This window comes from Polyodon spathula, chromosome 20 (assembly GCF_017654505.1).
Source record: "Polyodon spathula isolate WHYD16114869_AA chromosome 20, ASM1765450v1, whole genome shotgun sequence".
NCBI classification, from domain to species: domain Eukaryota; kingdom Metazoa; phylum Chordata; class Actinopteri; order Acipenseriformes; family Polyodontidae; genus Polyodon; species Polyodon spathula.
In genome coordinates this window covers 20309633-20328830 of record NC_054553.1, presented here as the reverse complement: position 1 = coordinate 20328830, position 19198 = coordinate 20309633, and the positions used below count along the sequence as shown (strand labels likewise).

At 41.5% G+C, this 19198-nt stretch overlaps 1 protein-coding gene across 2 annotated transcripts in view; it reads left to right on the top strand.

Moving 5' to 3' along the window:
* The first annotated feature begins 1064 nt into the window (after positions 1-1064).
* Positions 1065-19198, top strand: part of LOC121295827 (ficolin-1-like) — a 53590-nt gene continuing 35456 nt past the window's right edge. The window contains exons 1-8 of one of the 2 annotated variants that reach the window (XM_041220913.1): positions 1066-1198; positions 1719-1859; positions 2816-2869; positions 3093-3146; positions 4775-4902; positions 5162-5291; positions 6212-6346; positions 7185-7679. In XM_041220913.1, coding sequence (XP_041076847.1) covers positions 1129-1198; positions 1719-1859; positions 2816-2869; positions 3093-3146; positions 4775-4902; positions 5162-5291; positions 6212-6346; positions 7185-7426 — 954 coding nt within the window. In that variant the 5' untranslated portion in view covers positions 1066-1128 and the 3' untranslated portion in view covers positions 7427-7679. Of the gene's footprint in view, positions 1199-1718; positions 1860-2815; positions 2870-3092; positions 3147-4774; positions 4903-5161; positions 5292-6211; positions 6347-7184; positions 7680-19198 lie in introns of those variants that run through there. The other variant, XM_041220912.1, reaches the window with a different exon arrangement.

The following is a 19198-nucleotide window of genomic DNA, read 5'->3' as shown; positions in this document are numbered from 1 at the left end:
TTCAAGCAGATTGTTATCCATGATATATGTATATATATTGTTGATAGTTTCTATTGCATGTATTTGTGGCATACTATTGATGAAATTATATGAAATTATGATCAAATTTGGATATGTCAATTGCATTATGCTGAATCAATTCTTATATTTATTTATTTTTAAATACACTTTAATTTATGTGGCAGATTGCTGCTGAACATATGTTACACCCAAGAGGGGTATTCATTCTTTCTCAACTGGATAGGATAGGATAGCGACACCAGTGAAAGAGTAGCGCCCATCGCCAGAAAGAGACTGTCCTGCACTACCAGAGAGAGAGCCCCAGAGAGAGAATGCTGTGCCACCAGAGTCCCCAAGAAAGATCCCCATACCACCAGAGGCCCAGAGAGAGAGCCACGCACCAGCTAGCCTCTGCCCCACTGTGTGGAGGGGTGCAGCAGTCCCAGGAAGCCCTGACCCAGGAGGGACTGCCTTCCAAGACTGGCACGGGGGTCTGGGATTGATGACTGCCCTGGAGCCATGTGATGCGGCCCAGACCCTGAATAGGTCGCCCTCAAATGTGCAGCCTGGAACTGTCAGTTGCTGTCCTCTGCCCTGGCCACCACACAGACTGCCACACCGGGACCTGGTCAGTGATTCCCAGTCCGGGAAGTCTTTGAGTTGGAGACAGTGTAACGGCGGGTTAATCTGGGACTGCTTGGAACTGGACGTTTTTACAATTAGTGTTTGGTGGTCACGCTTAGCCCAGCCTCCAGTCCATGTGAGGGGCGTGGTTATGAATGGGAGCTGGATCTGTACACATCTAACTATATTGTGTTCTACTTTGTTTGTTTCTGATTTTATATTTATTGTCCTATACAAACTTGATCTATTTTGTTTTATAGCCTGTATTGACGGTGTACCTGTTTTCAATAGTCCTCTGATAATAAGCTGAATATTTGAACCTAGCTCAAACTACTTGGTTTGGTCTCTATTCACATTCTTACAGTACACTCGGGAATAGAAATATTTGAGGAGTGGTGATTTAGGTCCAGCCTTGAGTATAAAAATCGGTGTTTCTCCACAGTAAACTTCACAATTACAAAAGACTACAATAGAAAAAGAGGCACTCACACTAATACTAGGAAAATGCTGCTCCAGAACGTATTTCTTATACTGTGCTTTACTTCATACACCAATGCTGAACAAACCTGCCCTGGTAAGGAATATTACTTATTTTAAAATATTATGCAGCATTTGTTTTGTTTGCTGGGCAAGGCAGTAGGAATAGAGGAGAACTTTATCTTCAGTACATGGGTTGCAGTGGTAAGGAAACATTCAAATTGGACATTTCAACTTGGGGAGAAAATGGAGGAATAAATACCTCTCTTGGAGTTTTCAAATAATAATAATTGAGAAATTATAAATGTGAATATTTGAACCCTTGTGATGCATAATATACAGTGTAAACTATAGAAATTATTAATTTTCCCCTTTCTAAAGAAAGGAAGTGCTGAAATGCAGATTCACCTTTCCTCTACTTTTTCAGTTGCTCTTTCCAGTTTGCGGTCCTGTTCAGATCTATATTTAGTGGGTTTGTATCTCACAGGTGTTCACAGATGCAGTTACTTTCCATGAGAAGGTTGCATCACTGTATAGCTGACCTCTTTATTTTAATCAAACTTCCAGTTTGTTTTTGGTATACACTGATTCCTTCTGAATCTGTACTTGTGTTCCAGAGGTGAAACTGGTGGGTCTGAATAACCAGGAAAGGCTGACTATCCTTCAGGGGTGTCCGGGACTTCCTGGGGTGCCGGGGACCAATGGCATTCCGGGGATCCCGGGCAGTAAAGGGGAACAAGGTCCTTTGGGGGCTACAGGTACAGTGACTTTTAACCTGAAGCTGAGCTTTGTTTGTACCAAACAAATGAAGCAATCAGTGCTAATTAAAGCCTATTCACATTTCCTGCTTTTGACTTCCCTCTAAATTCCAGACAGTTGATCAACTTTGTAGACAGATGGAGGTGTTTGTGCTTTTCATTTACGCAACTCTATCAGGGCTGGGAGTGGGGGAATTCACCCAATGACTGTGTCTGCATTTTCCTTCTTCAATACCCCTTTCATTTCCCCATTGCTAATATGAGTCCACTGCAGATTAAGTTTGTATTACAATGTTAACATTGAGTTGGATTGCAAACATAACAAACAAAATATATGCAATTGAGAAGTAATGAAATAGATTAGAAATATAAAAATATATCCAGACAAAACACACAAAGGACATATAAAAAATACACAATATATGCAAACTCAAAAACATAAAGGACATTAAAGCAGGGCATCAAAAAACAAATTCAGTAATGGACAGCCTACAGAACATCAAGTAATAAATTAAAAAATATATTTGTCCACCAGTCATGCAGCCATATTGTACTTACATATTGTAGATTGTTGTGAAGGTTCTGTTTAAAAGGGCATCTTGTGCCTTGGTTGGGAGTTGTGTCTGTTTGCAATTGTAGATTGAGTTGTTTATTTAGGGATAAGAATTGTCTGCCTTTTGTTCGTGTTAAGTTTTTCATATGACATTTTTGCTGTCTTTATGTATCATGTATTTTTGTTTCATTTATTCTATTCCTGAGTAATCCTGTTATTTTCCAGCTTCTTCCTATCAGCATCCCTTCTTTTATTTAGGGACGTTTTCTTACAGGGATGTTCAGTTGGGAGTTTCGATTAGTTCTTGTCAGAACCCTGTTATATGTTCAGTAGCTTGAGTAATACCAGTATACAGTAAAGAGTGTACCGGATGTACTACTAAAAGGTTTCTTTGCTTTTATAGGAGCGAAAGGTGAACCTGGAGCCTCTGGGAAGATGGGTCCAGTTGGTGACAAAGGTGAACAGAATACTTGAATTCTATAAAACTGCATTAAGATTCCTCTAGCAAGGTATATACGTATGTTCAAGTTTGAACAATACTATCACATTTCAATTCCTACAGAAGAGGCACCTGGTTTGCTGGCAAAGGCCTCTCCTCATGTCAAACAAAGGGATGTTTAGAGGCAGAAAGTTGATCAGGGTGTCTGTTTTCTGAACTGTTTATACTGTTTGCTTTTTAGGAATGAAAGGTGAACCTGGATCAATTAAAAATACAGGTCCACAAGGAGCCAAAGGTAAATCTGTTCTATTGAAATATTTAAATGGCAAGGCTTGAATGTACAGTACAATTGTAAATAAGTTTAACCTCTTAATCACTCTTATGGTCTTACACCCTAGTCAAACAATATACCTTTATAGTGGCCCTTGATACCATGGAACCAGTTATAAGGCAGTATGGTCATGGCTCCCATTTGCTCCATATTGCCATTCCACCAGTGCTTTCATTCTTGTTACAAGCTGGAACACGAACAGCACAGTCTCCTAACTATAGCTCCTGACTACAATGTAAAGGGGAAGCTCTGCAAATCATTTTGTCACACTGTGGAAGGGTGGTGAGTAATTCACTGACACAGGAAACAGACAGGTAAATTTGGCAACACCACACAAGTGCCCAGTTTTATTTCAGGTTGCTATTTTTTCTTTTGTCCCGCAGATGGCGCTGTGGGTCCATGGTCTGATTTACCAAAGATGGTAAACAGAACCACTGGCATACCAAGCGATGGTACACAATACCGGCGCCCTTGCAGGTGCTTCGAAACAATAATTCAAAACAGAAGGCACAAAGAAACAGGGAAAATAAAACAGTAACAAGACTACAAAGAAAAGGTGCTGCACTTGACAGCTGTATCCCAGTCACTGCTACCCGTGCGACCCGGATCACCGTCCTACACTGCCGGCTAACTAGCCTGCTCTTTTACAATGCCCAAGGGTTCCCCGCTCTCACTGTCTCGCTTGTTCTTTTTCTCCCGGCTGATTCCCAGTCCTGGACCAGCGCTTCCGCACTCTCGGCGCGTTTAACAGGGCAGACCTGAGGAAACAACACAGCGTTAACTTATAGGGCTAACAATCTCCCCAAGACCCGCCTCTCAGCCATTCTGAGAGGGGGAAAGTCCACACATCCACTTTCCCACCTCCCTGTGTCACTGCATTGACTCACAGGCAGTTGTTGGACGACTGCCGCCCTCTTCCTGCAGCGTCGTGAACACGCCAGCAGAGTCAGCACAGATCTCCCCTGCTACACACACTATGAATTGTAAAAATCTTATACCTAACTTATTACAACCACAACCACAAAAACAATACAACTTATGAACCCAGTAAACCAGTTATGGTGTTTGGCACTACCTCTCCCTATGAAAATACACTCCAAGCAATGAACTAATCTGGCATACGTAAACCTTTTCTGAATCTGAAAAAGAATTTCAGACAGCCTTCCCAACATTGCTCCTGTAATATGGGGTAACATCACTTGACACAGTAAACAAAAAAATAACTCTAATCAATCAGGGAATAAATGAATTATTTCAAATGTAAGAAATGAGTAGAAAACAACTGATCCATATTGAAAATGACTACAAAGAACACTTCACTGGCTGATATTATCTGGCCCCAGAATACTTCACTTGTTGTTTGACCTCAGTTGAAGTCCATTATTCATTGCAATCTACATAGTCTCTCCTGCATAGGGTCCCTGGGACTTACTGTATGACAGCAATGCTGCCCAATATTAGAGGAAAAATATTCTGGTACAGATGAGGATTAATGGTAACAAAGCAATATTGAAGCAACATAGCTCTGAATGACTGCATGGTGAAAACATCTTTACAATGACATTTGAATGTATGTTCTGCTATCAATGCAGGCGCTAAGAACTGTAAGGAGCTGCTAGAACAAGGACAAACGCTGAGTGGCTGGTACACAGTTTACACAGAGAGCAACAAAGGCATCAGTGTGTACTGTGACATGGACACAGACGGAGGAGGCTGGCTTGTAAGTCATCCCACAAACCCTTCACTCTTTCCTCAGCTATGAGGTTCCCAACCTATGGTCTGTGGTTCAGTTTAAAAACATCCCCTAATTTGGTAAGTGTGTCAACTTAATTAGCTTCAAAAACCACAAGCTGCCGAGTGAATTTCATTACTCTGCTCAGGTGGAGAGAGTTCAGAGATAGTAATATAGATATGGATATGTCAAGGTATTTCATCCTTTCTCAAATGTAATCTTAAAGTTATTGTTGATGCCACTGCAGGTATTCCAGAAACGTATGGATGGATCAGTAGATTTCTTTCGGGACTGGAATTCATACAAGAGAGGATTTGGCAGCATGTTGACAGAGTTTTGGCTGGGGAATGACAACATTCGTTTATTAACAGAAACAGGTACATTCACTACAGATTAGATACTATCATACCTAATGACAGTATTGAACAACCCTCTAGTGGACACAGTGTCTCTGTCATATGCACTTATCCTTAGCATGTTCTCCACATACTCTCCAGTGTGAATTATGAATGCAGAGTCATGTCTAGCTGGCTATTTCAACCATGCTAGCTGAAGAAGGCAGAAACCGAAACGTTGCAGCTAGTTATAAAAATATAAAGTATTTCTAGTATCCTGATTCCAGTATTTTGTTTGGCATTGTGTTCAGTTCTACTTAAATGTTGACATTTTTTAAGTTGAAAAAGGACGCATTGTCTGAAATTTAGACCTCTGAAATTTTACTGACTTCAATTATGATTGAACTTGTAAACTTTAAATGAGAAATAACGTATTAAATTTGTTTGCATATATATATATATATATATATATATATATATATATATATATATATATATATATATAATTGATTAGATCTTTGTAGGAGTCTGGATTCTTTATTTCTAAACTTCACATTATTAACACACCAACGTTATTTGGGGAGGATTTGGCTGATTTGTTTGGAGAGAAGTTCAGTTTGGGTGAAGTTTGCAAACTTTTCTAAAAGCTCATTCCCTGCAGAGTGGTTTTTGATCATCCTGTCCCCGAGGTATTGTATGCTTCCCAACCTCTTCTTAAAATCAGCTTTTGTGACTAATGCTAAGAAGCAGCCCCGCAGGCAGAAAACTACAATAGAGAATTAAACCCAACACAATAATATCAAATGAATCTCTGATCTCTCATATCTACATATAAAACTTGAATTCTATCCAAGGGTTCTGGAAGCTCTTGCTGTTTCCAGTACCCCTCAATGAAATTACAGCATTGTTAAGTACAATTGGATGTACATTGTGCCTAAAATTTACTATTATTATTCTTACAGGTTCTCATGAATTACGTATTGATTTTGAGGACTTTGACAATGTAAAAACCTTTGCAAAATACCAGTCATTTAAAATCCTGGGGGAATCTGAGAAGTACAAGCTAGTCCTGGGTGGATTTACAGGTGGTACCGCTGGTAAGTTTTCTTTTAATTTCCTAGTGCTATAAAATGTTTCTGATTGAAACATAATGCATTTATAACTCCGATCTATCCTCCAATCACAATTTTACAATGTGAATGATTTGCTTTTGAGACAAAGGGGCCGTTTATATTAGGCCAGACACACAAAGCCTTAAAGAAGGCTTTTTCAAAAGGCCAAATGCAATTCACTTTTAGTTTGGAAAACTACTTTAATGTTGCTTTTATTAAAACATTGTTTGTGATGCATACAAATACAAATGACTTCACAAACACTTATGAATAATTAATAATGTTACACCCATTTCACGGTGTTATGGGACATGTACTTGGAAGCCATTTGAAACCACACTCGTTCATTTCCATCAGCAGTGTACTGAGATCAAATTCATTTCAACTGGGACGCTGTCAGCTAGGATTGAGGGCTGGTAGATTTCACTCTTACACTGATGGTGGAGGTTACCTATTGCAGCCCAATGGAAAGAACTCAAGAATTTTATATCTCAAACTGCAGCAAAAAGAAATATATAGACTTTATGTATATTTTACTATCAGGAAGATATTACAAAATATTAGATGGAAATGCGATCCACACAGGAGATGTTTGACTCTTTGTGTAATATCCTGTTGCTGATTGGACTGTAGGCTGGAGATGGAGCTGGCAGCAGCCCCAGTTTGCTACTGGAATGAGATGAGATTTGAGTTTTGCACACTGTTTCCATGGTGCAAATGACAGTATCTGCACGTCATTGTTTTTTATTACTTAGGAACTAAAGTTATGGACACCACTAAACCATCTGTTCTATTTTAATTTTGATTTTTGTTTTGTCCCTAGGTGACTCTCTAGGGAGTCATAACAACATGCCATTTTCTACGAAGGATCAAGATCTATCACCGAGTCACTGTGCTGAGACATATAAAGGAGCATGGTGGTATACCAATTGCCATTACTCCAATCTGAACGGTCTTTACCTGAAAGGATCCCATAAGACCTATGCAGATGGAGTCAACTGGTCTTCAGGGAAAGGATATAATTATTCATACAAGTACACTGGTATGAAAATTAGACCCAGCTAATAAAATAGATCCATTCTGTAAAGTAAATATGGAAATGCTTGCTCGAAATGAGATGTTAGTGTAGAAAGCTTCCTACAGTGTGCATTAGAAAGCTACAAGTCATAGCACTGCTTAGGAGAATTACTGTATCAGACACTTACCCACACCTAATTTCAATAATGTTTTTTTGCATTCATAAAGCATTCCTTTCCAGTCTTTGACTTCTGTTGTAATTCCTGGATTGTTTAATCAAAATAAATAATTTAGCAAGCTATACATTTCGTAGTTTTTCATTGCAATTTTTTTTCTATTATTTTGTATTCGTTAAATTGTTTGGGGCTTGTCTTGTCTTGTCTTGTGATGTCTTGAATTGGCATCTCAACCCATTGAACTGAATGGAAAGGCAAGGTCTAGACATGAACCACAAACCGTACCGTTCATAGACGAACGCCTTACCATGAAACTGAAGAGCAAGCTCTGTAGTCGAGAGGTAGATACTTGTCTTATACTGATGTCAGGATTAATAACTCATCAGCCACAAGGAGGAGTGTGGCAAAGTGGCTGAGTGGATACAGGTGGAGGAGTGATGCAGTGCGTTAGTGAAGCTGATTGTAATCCTGGGTGCGTGCAGTTGTTCTCGTGGTAGCTGATACAGTTTATTAGTGACAGCAGTACAATACTGTTCAAGCTTTGTGCTGGCCCTTGGAGAAAGCTCCAGAATCATGTTAGCCGTCTGGTAATTCACAAACAAGGCAATTACAAACAAACAAACAAACAAACTGTTTTTCACTGGGTCTCTCACAGTCCTTCTCAGTTCAATAACACAAAACCAAAGTGAATGAACAGATTGCATTTCTCAGTCTCCTTTTATGCTGTCACACATGACCCCTTGGTAAACGAGTGCAACCGCCTCTCCAATTTACGGCTGTCACGTCGTTTCCCTTACTGATCAATGCGTTAATGCAACAAAGTGAAAGAAATGTCAGGCCAGCCCATCCAGGGAACTCTGTTCTCGCTGCTTAGTGCCATCACAGGTTGGGAGGAAGATTTACAACCAAGAAGTACTGTATTTCTGTCACAAGGATGAACTATATTACAAAACGAACAACAGGTTTGAACAGTTTCATGAATGTCCAACTTATTTTACTCATGAAATTGGATTATTTATGAGAAATGATACTTGACCAGGAGCTCATCCATTACCATGGAATAAATGGTTGACTTTCCACAAACCAAAAGGCAGGGATACAAAAAAGTTGTTTGTTTTTATGAATCCCCATTATACATAGAACAATATGTATGGTGTAGATACCAGGAGACGAGGATACCAGACTGTAAAATGGACTTGATTCTCCTTCCCTGGGAGCCTGCTCTATGGCTGAGGGCAGGGATATTCCAACTCTACACGTTACTTGTTGGCTATTCAACAAGGCAAAATAACCATTCTCACTCTGAATAATTAGAAGTAGAATAATACAAAGAAGTCCTGGTCCATTTTGCGGTATGCTGTGCTGTGTATGGGTGAGGAGTTAGGATATTTATTTTAGAGATAGCTGAAACAAATATGCTATAATGAAAGTTACATGCATAGATAAAAAGTCCACTTTTAATGATTTTAGTAATGGGTTCAGTATTAAGGTCGCCAGCTCTGCCTTGCCGTCGCCTGAAGGTGGTTTGTTGCTGACCTCTGAGGATGTGCTGGGGATGGAGGAGCCAGGCCGGAAGCCATTAATAACTAAGCTGCCGGTTGGTAAGCTGACAGCCTTTCCACTCTCAGCTAGTGAGCCGCTGGTAGTGAAGAGGGGCTTCTGCCAGAGATACTGAGGCCGAAGCCCTGGAAGAGGCCACTGCCGGCTACGAAGAAGGGGGGAGGTCATGGACAAGCCCCCAAGCAGGCATTCAGTTGCTGGGATTGCCTTGGCTGGAGGAGCTGGCCTGTGTGTGGTCAGCTTGGCCACGACAGCTATTGGAGTGGGAGGAGGACCTCCCAGGGTGGCCACCACCTTTGGTCCGTTGCTGCCCCTGTTCCTGGCCCAGGGCTAAGAACCGGGACTTTGGGAACTAAGGGGGGAGGCGGCCTTTTGAGGTCATATGTTCTGCACACAAGGGGGGGGGGGGGGGGGGGGTTTGTATGTGGCAAAGTGCACACCCTTTTGTATTTATTTATGTATGTTTTGTCTTATTATTATTGTTATATTGTATTTTGTGCAGGCGGACGAAGCCATCCATCTTATGTGAATGTGGCTGGAGCCTTAAGGTAATTATTGTATCAAATTAGGTAATTAACTCTCCAGCCACAGAATATAAAAAGATGCACTCCAGGCTTATTAGGCGGAGAGTGTCAGAGGAGAGATGTAAGTCTGTGAAAAATAGAAAGATACAGTTGCTACATACTTGAAATTGTGAATGTTTCAACAAACACCCAGGCAACAGTAATATGCTTGTTCCTCCAGAAGGAACAACAGTGAGCCGTCCAAAGTGCAGTACCCAAAGGACCCCAGGGTGAATACTACAACTACTTACCTGCAAGTTTTAATTCTGCAGCGCCCTCTGGTGGACAATCCAGGACAACTCTAAAATAAATAAATAAAAGCAAACAGAGTTTATAAAAATGTGGAATTGTACTGCACTCACCTTGTAACTCTAGACCTGAGGATCCAAGCTGTTGTTGACAAAAACTCTAGAAAATAACTGTGGACTGTGGTGTGTGTGTGTGTGTGTGTGTTTTTTTTTTTTAATTATATATATATATATATATATATATATATATATATATATATATATATATATATATATATATATATATATATAGCCCTGCTGCAAATTTGCACTATTCCTTTAAATAAAAATGTTGTATTTCTTGTAACATAGTTAGAATGCACCAGAATCACATTTACCAGCTTGCTACACCTAAACACAATTCTATTGGACAGGTTTCCCCTGTGAACCAATTAGCCAACAGAAAGGAGGTTCGACAGTGTGAGGAGAGACAGACACAACGTGCGAGAGAGAAAGGAGGTTCGAGAGAGTACGAAGGAACAGACGCAACGTGAGGGAGTGAAAGAAGAGTTTTATAGTAAAAGAAATATTATCTGAACGATGTATTTTTGTACTTTATTAGCAGAGTATAAGAGGGTAATATATTTCAGTAAACCAAACGTTTGCTGTAGACGGTCACCATTTATGGTATAGTCTTTTTTGTTTATTGTTAATTTACTTTTCTGCTGGCGTCTGGAACTGCTGCTGAGACCCAGATAGCACTTGGGGTGACCAGGAGAAAGCCCCAAGTACTTCTGGCCACGTTGGAAAAGAAGATTTATCAGCTGTCGTTGTGTTTATTGTGTCCTTCTACGAAGTTACCTTGGAAGTAAGAAAGGGAGCTGTGTTGCTGGTCGTGTGTGCGTGTGTGTGGGCCCACTGTAGTGCAAGAGTTTAATTATTTTGTATAGCAACGCATAATATTTAAAAGTAAATATATTATTTGTAATATTGATTGTATGTTATTTATTTTAATACCTAGCCTTTGGCTATTGGTGTGTGTTCTGTGAGTGGATTCTGGGCTTAGTATTTGATAATAATTCCTATTAAGGGGTACATGTGTATTTAGATGTCCCTTACACAGGTGGAGGAACCGCATTAAAGAAACAGTACACATATATCTCTAACAGACAAATTATAATTTAAATAAGTATTGGGATCCCAGGCCTCGTCACTTACAGTGAGTTAGGTGTTGTGTACTCCAGACGCTATCAGGAGTGTATTTCCGCTGTGTTCGTGTACTGTTCTTACCGTTGTATTGTGTTCCTTCCCCCGTCTGTACTGCCTGCAGTTGCGGGCTAACTCTATCCCTGTCTGTTGTCCATGAGCTAGCCTGCACTCAGGGTCCCCCGGTATCCCTCCTTGTCATTGGTTGTTGTTTCTGTGCACATTGGTTCTGGTGTGAGGCTGGGGACCAATGGGATGTGTACGAACTCTGGCACCCGATTAACATAAAGGGGTGGAGCTATGTTATAAGTATGGGCGCTGCACGCTCTATTGTTTGTTTCCAGATAAGCAGAGAAACAGGTAGAGCAATGGACTCTACAGGGTGCAGAGAGAGAACGTCCTAATAAAGTCTTCGAACAGAAAACTGCATGTTGTCACCTTCTCGTCTGTCTCCTGTGTGAAACGCTATTATATATATATATATATATATATATATATATATATATATATATATATATATATATATATATATATATACAGCTCTGGAAAAAATTAAGAGACCACTGCAAAATTATCAGTTTCTCTGGTTTTACTATTTATAGGTATGTGTTTGGGTAAAATGAACATTTTTGTTTTATTCTATAAACTACTGACAACAACCAATCCTCATAGTTGGGGAACTTTGTTAGAGCAGAAGGAAGCAAGTTTTCTTCCAGTACAACCTTGTACTTGGCTTGATTCATGCGTCCTTCACAAAGACAAATCTGCCAGATTTCAGCCTTGCTGAAGCACCCCCAGATGAGTCCAATTTTCAGCTTTGCCCAACACCTGGTCGTCTAATAGTTAGACGGAGACCTGGAGAGGCCTACAAGCCACAATGTCTCACACCCACTGTGAAATGTGGTGGAGGATCGGTGATGATCTGGGGGTGCTTCAGCAAGGCTGGAATCGGGCAGCTTTGGCATGAATCAAGCCAAGTACAAGGTTGTCCTGGAAGAAAACTTGCTTCCTTCTGCTCTGACAATGTTCCCCAACTCTGAGAAATGTTGTCAGTAGCTTATAGAATAAAACAAAAATGTTCATTTTACCCAAACACATACCTATAAATATTAAAACCAGAGAAACTGATAATTTTGCAGTGGTCTCTTAATTTTTTCCAGAGCTGCATATACAAGAGATGACATAGGGTACTCAGGTATCCAGGTGACCTGGTTCTCGATTTTACCTGAATCCATTTTAAGGATTCGATTCCTCTTTGAATCACTTTGCTAAAATCGAGCGTCTCAGTTTTTCACGCGACCTGTTGTAGCAGAGCCACTCGACCGGCTAGACCAGTGGTTTTCAACCTGTGGTACACCTATCTTTACTGGTATGCGACAGTTCTTTATGACGACATGATTCCTCAAAACACAAGCCAGTGGGCACACGACGTTATACTGACGTTGTGTACTGGTTGTATTTGAGTTGCGACGTCAGGCAACATCGAGGCAACATCTGTCGTAGAAGTCTTTTTAAGGCTATTTTATGTTGTGATATGTCAGAAGGCGACGACTTGGTGAGAGGCACGGCCGTGTTACATCCGTTAAACCGACAAACAATGAGAGTCACACAGAAACAGATTCTTCCACATTTCAAGGGAAGGACATTTAATTGATAATTATATCCTTAACTTGAAAACGGCAAATGATAAAATTTGTGTTAAATGAGGACAATTAATTGCTGTTCAGTTACCTTTTGTCAAGTGTGTCACTATAAATGCACATATATTTATCACCCTTCATTTCTGTATTCACCCCCCTTTTCAAAATATTGTATAAGCGTGGATGCCAGTGTCGTAATGTTCTTTATTATTATTTATTATTTATTATTATTATTATTATTATTATTATTATTATTATTATTATTATTATATCTGTTGCAGAAAAAAATATAAACTGTTAAACCAAACTATAAAGTGAGAGAGAGAGAGAGAGAGAGAGATTATTATATATAATAATTAAAACATTACAAATAATTAAACATTTAAAAACAAAAACAAAAGTCCAGATTTATATTTGTGCTGAGTGTGTGGTTAGTGGAACTAACTCAGCATCTATTGTAAAAGAAAACAAAATTAAAACACAATACACTGTACTTTTGTTAAATCAGTTAAAAAGTCTGGCCTATAATAAAATTAATTAAAACACATGCTTCCTTTTCTTTAAAACTATAAGGCGTTCCAAAAATAAAAAGCTGTTTATTGAAAGCGACCCCCAGTCCCTGCAGTAACTCTGTGAGGAGCTGAAATAGAGGCCGCAGTCTCACACACTCACTGTACATGTGAAACACAGTCTCCTCCTGCCCACAGAAACTGCACAGAGCTGATATTCAGGTCTACTCTGTGCAGGAACCTCCCCATTGCTAAAATGCAGTGAAGAAGTCTTTCTTGTCTAGTGGTGGTTTATACAGAACTCCTTCACAGAGTCTGTCCCTCCACTTGGAGTCCACCATTCCTTTTAGGTCTTTATAAAACATATTTTTAACACTAAAAACATACTGCTCTTTGCTTTCTAAGCAGTGGAAGACTCTGCTACAAACTTTGTGAATTTTTAACAGTTTGCTTTATTGCTGTTCCTCCTCTTCTTCCTCACCTACTTGGGGAGACACAAGTAACACTGGGAAGGCAGAGTCCTGATCTTCCTCTTCTCCTTTTGCCATTTCCCCCCTCAGGAGTTCTCTGAGCCCCTGAGAGAGACAGCCCCTTACACCAGCCAGCAACCTTTCAACCTGTCTCTCACTGTGCCAGCCCAGTCTGCTATCCAATTCAGCAGCACTGAGCCAGTGAGAATTCCCAGATGACATCAAATGTGCCAGTCTGGTCACTCCTACCCTTCTAAAGCTGGCACACAAAGCCTCTGACTGGAGACACGGCGTTGGGAACAGAGAGTTAAAGAAAAGAGGTTCCTGCATCAGTTTCTCCCCTGTCATCTCCTCTTCTTCTCTCTTCACTCTCAGAGACTTCCACACTTTAAAAATACTAAGATAAAAACCAGGCAGTTCAGACCTGTTCAGAATGTTGTGGTCAGTTAAAAACAGATGTTCCTAATCCCAGACCTCCCACTTTGTTGAGGTAAAAAATCCCTCCAATGAGCCTCCTCCCTGGTGTACAGGAGCCTCTGCACTGCCATCAACCTAAAAGCTGCTACCCTGCTGGCAATGCTAACTAAACCCTACCCTCCTTCATCTCGAGGGAGGTACAGCACAGCTAGCTTCAGCCAGTGCATCCCACCCTCAAAAAACTTTATGAAGATCTTTTGGATTTCATTAATCAGGCCCTGGTGAGGGTCCAAGCACATGAGCCTATGCCACAGCATAGAGGCAGCCAGGTTATTAATTGCAAGAAACCTCCCACTGAAGGATAGCTGAGACAGCAGCCCCCACCTGCACTGAAGCCGCCCTCTCACCTTGTCCACGAGACCTTCCCAGTTCAAATCCATATAGGCTTCAGTCCCCAGAAAGACACCTAATATTTTTAGCCCTGTTCTTTCCCACCTCAATGTCTGTGGCAGAAAAGGAGAGCCCCCTTCATTCCAGCTGCTTGACAAGAATGTGTCACACTTTGCCCAGTTTATTTTTGCTGATGAAGCCCCTTGGAATGTCTGTAGGCACTGCTGTAACAGCAAATAAACACATTAATGTCATCAGCATAGGCGGACACCTTTACTGCTGCAGCAGGAGCAGAACAAGGCCCCACTGCGTTTAGTGACTCGGTTGCACCAGAGGTATATTGTTGACAAAAAACTTTGATTTGTACTTTACCAATATCCCACCACTGCCTCAGATCTCTGTACTGATCTTTTTGTGTTTTACAGTTTAAGATTGGGAAAGAATTGCTTTATATCAATATTATGTTTTCCTTTGGTCATGCTTAAAAAACTGTTTATCTCTTTGTGACAGGACTGGAAGGAGTCCCTGTCGTAATTTGCCCTCCCGACCACCGGCAGCGCTGTGTAGGGTTGACCGTGATTGGATCAGGAGGCTGAACTCTGACCATGCAGGAAGTTCCGGGTCAGGCAGCCATCTTGGCCCAAGGTAGAACCATGCGGCCGTCGGGTCCCATCATTGCAATCAGCTGTGCTGTTCTCGTTGATTGGCTGACGTGGGGCAGCGTGCTGATTGCAGGGGTGGGACTTGGCAGTATTTAAGCAGTATGGTTTTGCCATTCGCGCTGTCTGGGCTGAACTGAAAACACATGCTGGGCTTGCTTTGTTGCTTTCATTCACTGCTGTTATTCACAGAAGCTTGAAAATCTTGGACACTGTTGGATTACTGGAGTGAGGAACCGAGGACTGGCCATTGATCTGTGAAAGGGAGCTAAGAAGCGGTGAGAGGAAACCCACCGCAGTACCACAACGAAACCCAGTGCTTCCTTTGTTGTTATTTTGTAACCGTGACATTTTTGTTTACTCTTTTTATTTCAAACCTGAGTTTACCATTGCTGGTATTCCAGGTGGTTTTCTTGTTTATTTTTTGCAATACCGGACTGTTCTATTTTTATTGTTTTTGTAAAATAAAACCCTGCCCTGATACCATTGATGGTACAGGGCTCTAAGGACTAATCTCCATTTCCGGCTCCTGTGTGCTGTCATTTCTGGTCCTTCCCAAAAGCTCCACCCACTACCCTCCCACACTCTTCTACAGTGTATAATTTTTCCTTTGGGGTCTAGCTGTCAGGGATCTCAGATAGCATTGAGGAGTCAGAGACATCTCCTCCCCCTTCCTCATTCATCTCCTGCTCCTCACTTTCATATCTATTTTAACTTTTTATTTTTTTCACCGCTGCACCCAGCTCCTCTGCAGCGTTTTCTTGCAAGTCTGGGGAAGAAGGTGTCACAGCAGCACCGAGCTGAGACTTAGCACTGTGCTCCACCCCCTCTGAGAAGAGGGGGACCGCCGCTTGAGGCTGAGACCCAGAGCCACAGTTGTCCACCACAGAAAGACAGTGATTCTTGGTGGTAAATCTCCCTCCCGACTCCCTCACTCCCTCCCGACTCAGGCAGTGTATCAGGCCACGACAGACACCGAAGCGGCTGACTACGATCTGGTAAAGCAAGCCACCCTATGCAGGCTCAACATCACTGAGGAAACGCACAGAGTATGATTCCGGGAGTACCAGAGATCCCCATATACATGCCCCAGGGTGTTTGCGCAGCAGTTGAGTGACCACATGGTGCACTGGCTAAGCCCTGCCCAGAAAACAAGTCTGCAAGTGGGTGAAGCCATAGCAGTGGAGCAATTCTGTCATGTGGTCAGTGCAGAAACCTAGGTGTGGATACGGCGCCGTAACCCCGCCATCCTGGAAGCAGCAATAAAACTGGCTGTTCACAGCTCCCGTCCACCGGAACAGCTGTACACCACCTCTTCTCTCTGCTCCACCTACAACACTAGACTGAGACCTCCTAGATCTCCAGCCCCAACGGGCAACCTCAAGGTTGGCCCTCAGAAGGGGTAAAGCTGCTACCCCGGCCCTGTTGCCATACCAGCAATGAGACAAACAAATAATTTATGTTCCCTCCTTCTCCCCTATTTGTTTTAGATGCAACCAACGGGCACCAGGCCACGTCATGCCCGTTGGCAATGGAGTGTGACGTGGCAGCGTGCAATTGGGCATCTGAAGCGGGTAAGCATGAAAATGGTTGGGGGGGGGCTTGTACTGTTAATGCAGTTTTAGGCATGGTGACAACCCCACGTATTAGCTCTCTTGGGCAGTGTGTCATGGAAGCCATGAGGCCAGGTGACGATCTCCTGCATCCGTGGAGATATGGCGACATACTCCACCCTAAAAGTATATTTATTGGTAGGACCGATAAAACAGCACTTAGTAGTTGGGGTGGCAGAAAGGCTACCACACCCAATAATTCTGGGTCGAGAATTGGTTAAATTAATGGCAGTTCTGACCACACACATAAAAGTGGTAGAAAAAAAAGAAAGGGAAATAACTGGTGAAGTTTTTCCCTTTCAAACTGAAATGTTTTCCACCATTTTTTGTCCAAGAAAAACAAATAAGGAGAAAATGGGAAGGAGCATTAATGGTTTGGAGGGAGAATGGATACAAACGCCATCTAGGGCAGATGCTACCCCCACCCCTCTCAATATACCGGACATGTGGCACTCAAGCGCAGACATAGTGTGGGGCCAACATAATTACCCGTCACTAATGCACGCTTGGGGACAGGTCCAGTCTATTGAAGGTAAGGATGTTGATGGCGCTGGGGTGCTAGTATGTCCACAGTTCGGTATCAAGGGGCAATTACTGTATAGGGTAAACCTAGCCGCGGGCACAGTACACCTATATAGGACTATAAACATCCACAGAAAAAGGATGGCTGTTTTTTAAAAATGTAGTACCAGAGGAGCAAATCAATTACATCCCAAAAGTAGACAAATCTAAATCTAAAACTAAATTGCCAAAATGGTTTAATAGATCAATGTGGCAAAGTGGTTGGTAAGGAGAACAGGTGTAGTGGTGATGCGGTGCAGGAGTGATGAACAGACAACAGTGATTCAGTGAACAAGGTGTTTTATCCAGGTCTGGTGACCGATAAATAATAACTCCCCGGCTATACACACCAATGTGTATAGCGCGGAGATAACAAAAACTGGGCACAGTCCCGAACAAAACACAAGACGCGGTCACCAGTCCTGGGTGCGTGCCGGCGTGCAGGTGCTCGGTGTAGACACAGGTTTGTGCTCTGTGCAGTGGTGCTCCTTATTACTTGCAGCTGCCTCTCGTTTACCTTTCAAATCAATACGGTCTTACAACAGAGTCTCGCTTCTTTCCAGGCTGACCCACTTCCCTGACCCGGAAACGAACTGTCAGGCCAGCCCTTCCAGATACTTCTCCTCCCGTTCTTTAGCGCCCTCACAGGTCGGGAGGAAGATTCATCACCAGAACTCATCTTTCCGTCACAATCAATTAAAAAAAATATTCAGTGAAATAAGGCACTCTACAGAGCGTTTTAAAAGGGACCAAAAACAAAGTACACAGAAAGAGTACACAGAACTGCAAATGCAAGTCAAAAAGGAAGTTAGAAAGGCCAAGACAGAAATAGAAATGAACATTGCTAAGGGGGCTAGGACCAATTCCAATTTTTTTTCCAATACTATAACAGCAAGAGAACATTCAAGGAGGAGGTTAAATGTCTAAGAGATACAAATGGCAAAATCATAGATGAAGAAAAAAAAAAAGCAAATATTTAAATGATTACTTTTCACATGTTTTTACAAAGGAGGATACAGAAAACATGCACCACATGTCAACCAGTTCCTATCCAGTTTTAAATAACTTTAGCATAACTGAGGCAGAAGTGTTAAAGGGGCTAGGAGCTGTTAAAATAAACAAATCTCGGCAGACTGGGAAATAAGGACCAATATGCCTGACTTCTATTATATGCAAACTTATGGAAACTATAATAAGATCCAAAATGGAAAATTACCTCTATGATAACAGTATCCTGGGAGACAGTCTAACTAACCTGCTTGATTTTTTTGAGAATGCAACATCGATAACGGATAACTGCAAAGCATATGACATGGTTTATTTAGATTTTCAGAAAGCTTTTGACAAAGACACGCATAAAAGATTAATTCTCAAACTGAATGCAGTAGGGATTCAAGGAAACACGTGTACATGGATTAGGGAGTGGTTAACATGTAGAAAGGAGAAACCTCAAAATGGAGCGAGGTAACCAGTGGAGTACCACAGGGATCAGTATTAGGTCCTCTGCTATTCCTAATCTACATTAATGATTTAGATTCTGGTATTGTAAGCAAACTTGTTAAATTTGCAGACAACACAAAAGTAGGAGGAGTGGCAAACACTGTTGCAGCAGCAAAGGTCATTTAAAATGATCTAGACGAGATTCAGAACTGGGCAAATGACATTTAATAGAGAAAAGTGTAAGGTACTGCACGCAGGAAATAAAAATGCGCATTATAAGTATCATATGGGAGAGACTGAAATTGAAGAAGGAATCTATGAAAAAGACCTAGGAGTTTTTGTTGACTCAGAAATGTCTTCATCTAGACAATGTGGGGAAGCTATAAAAA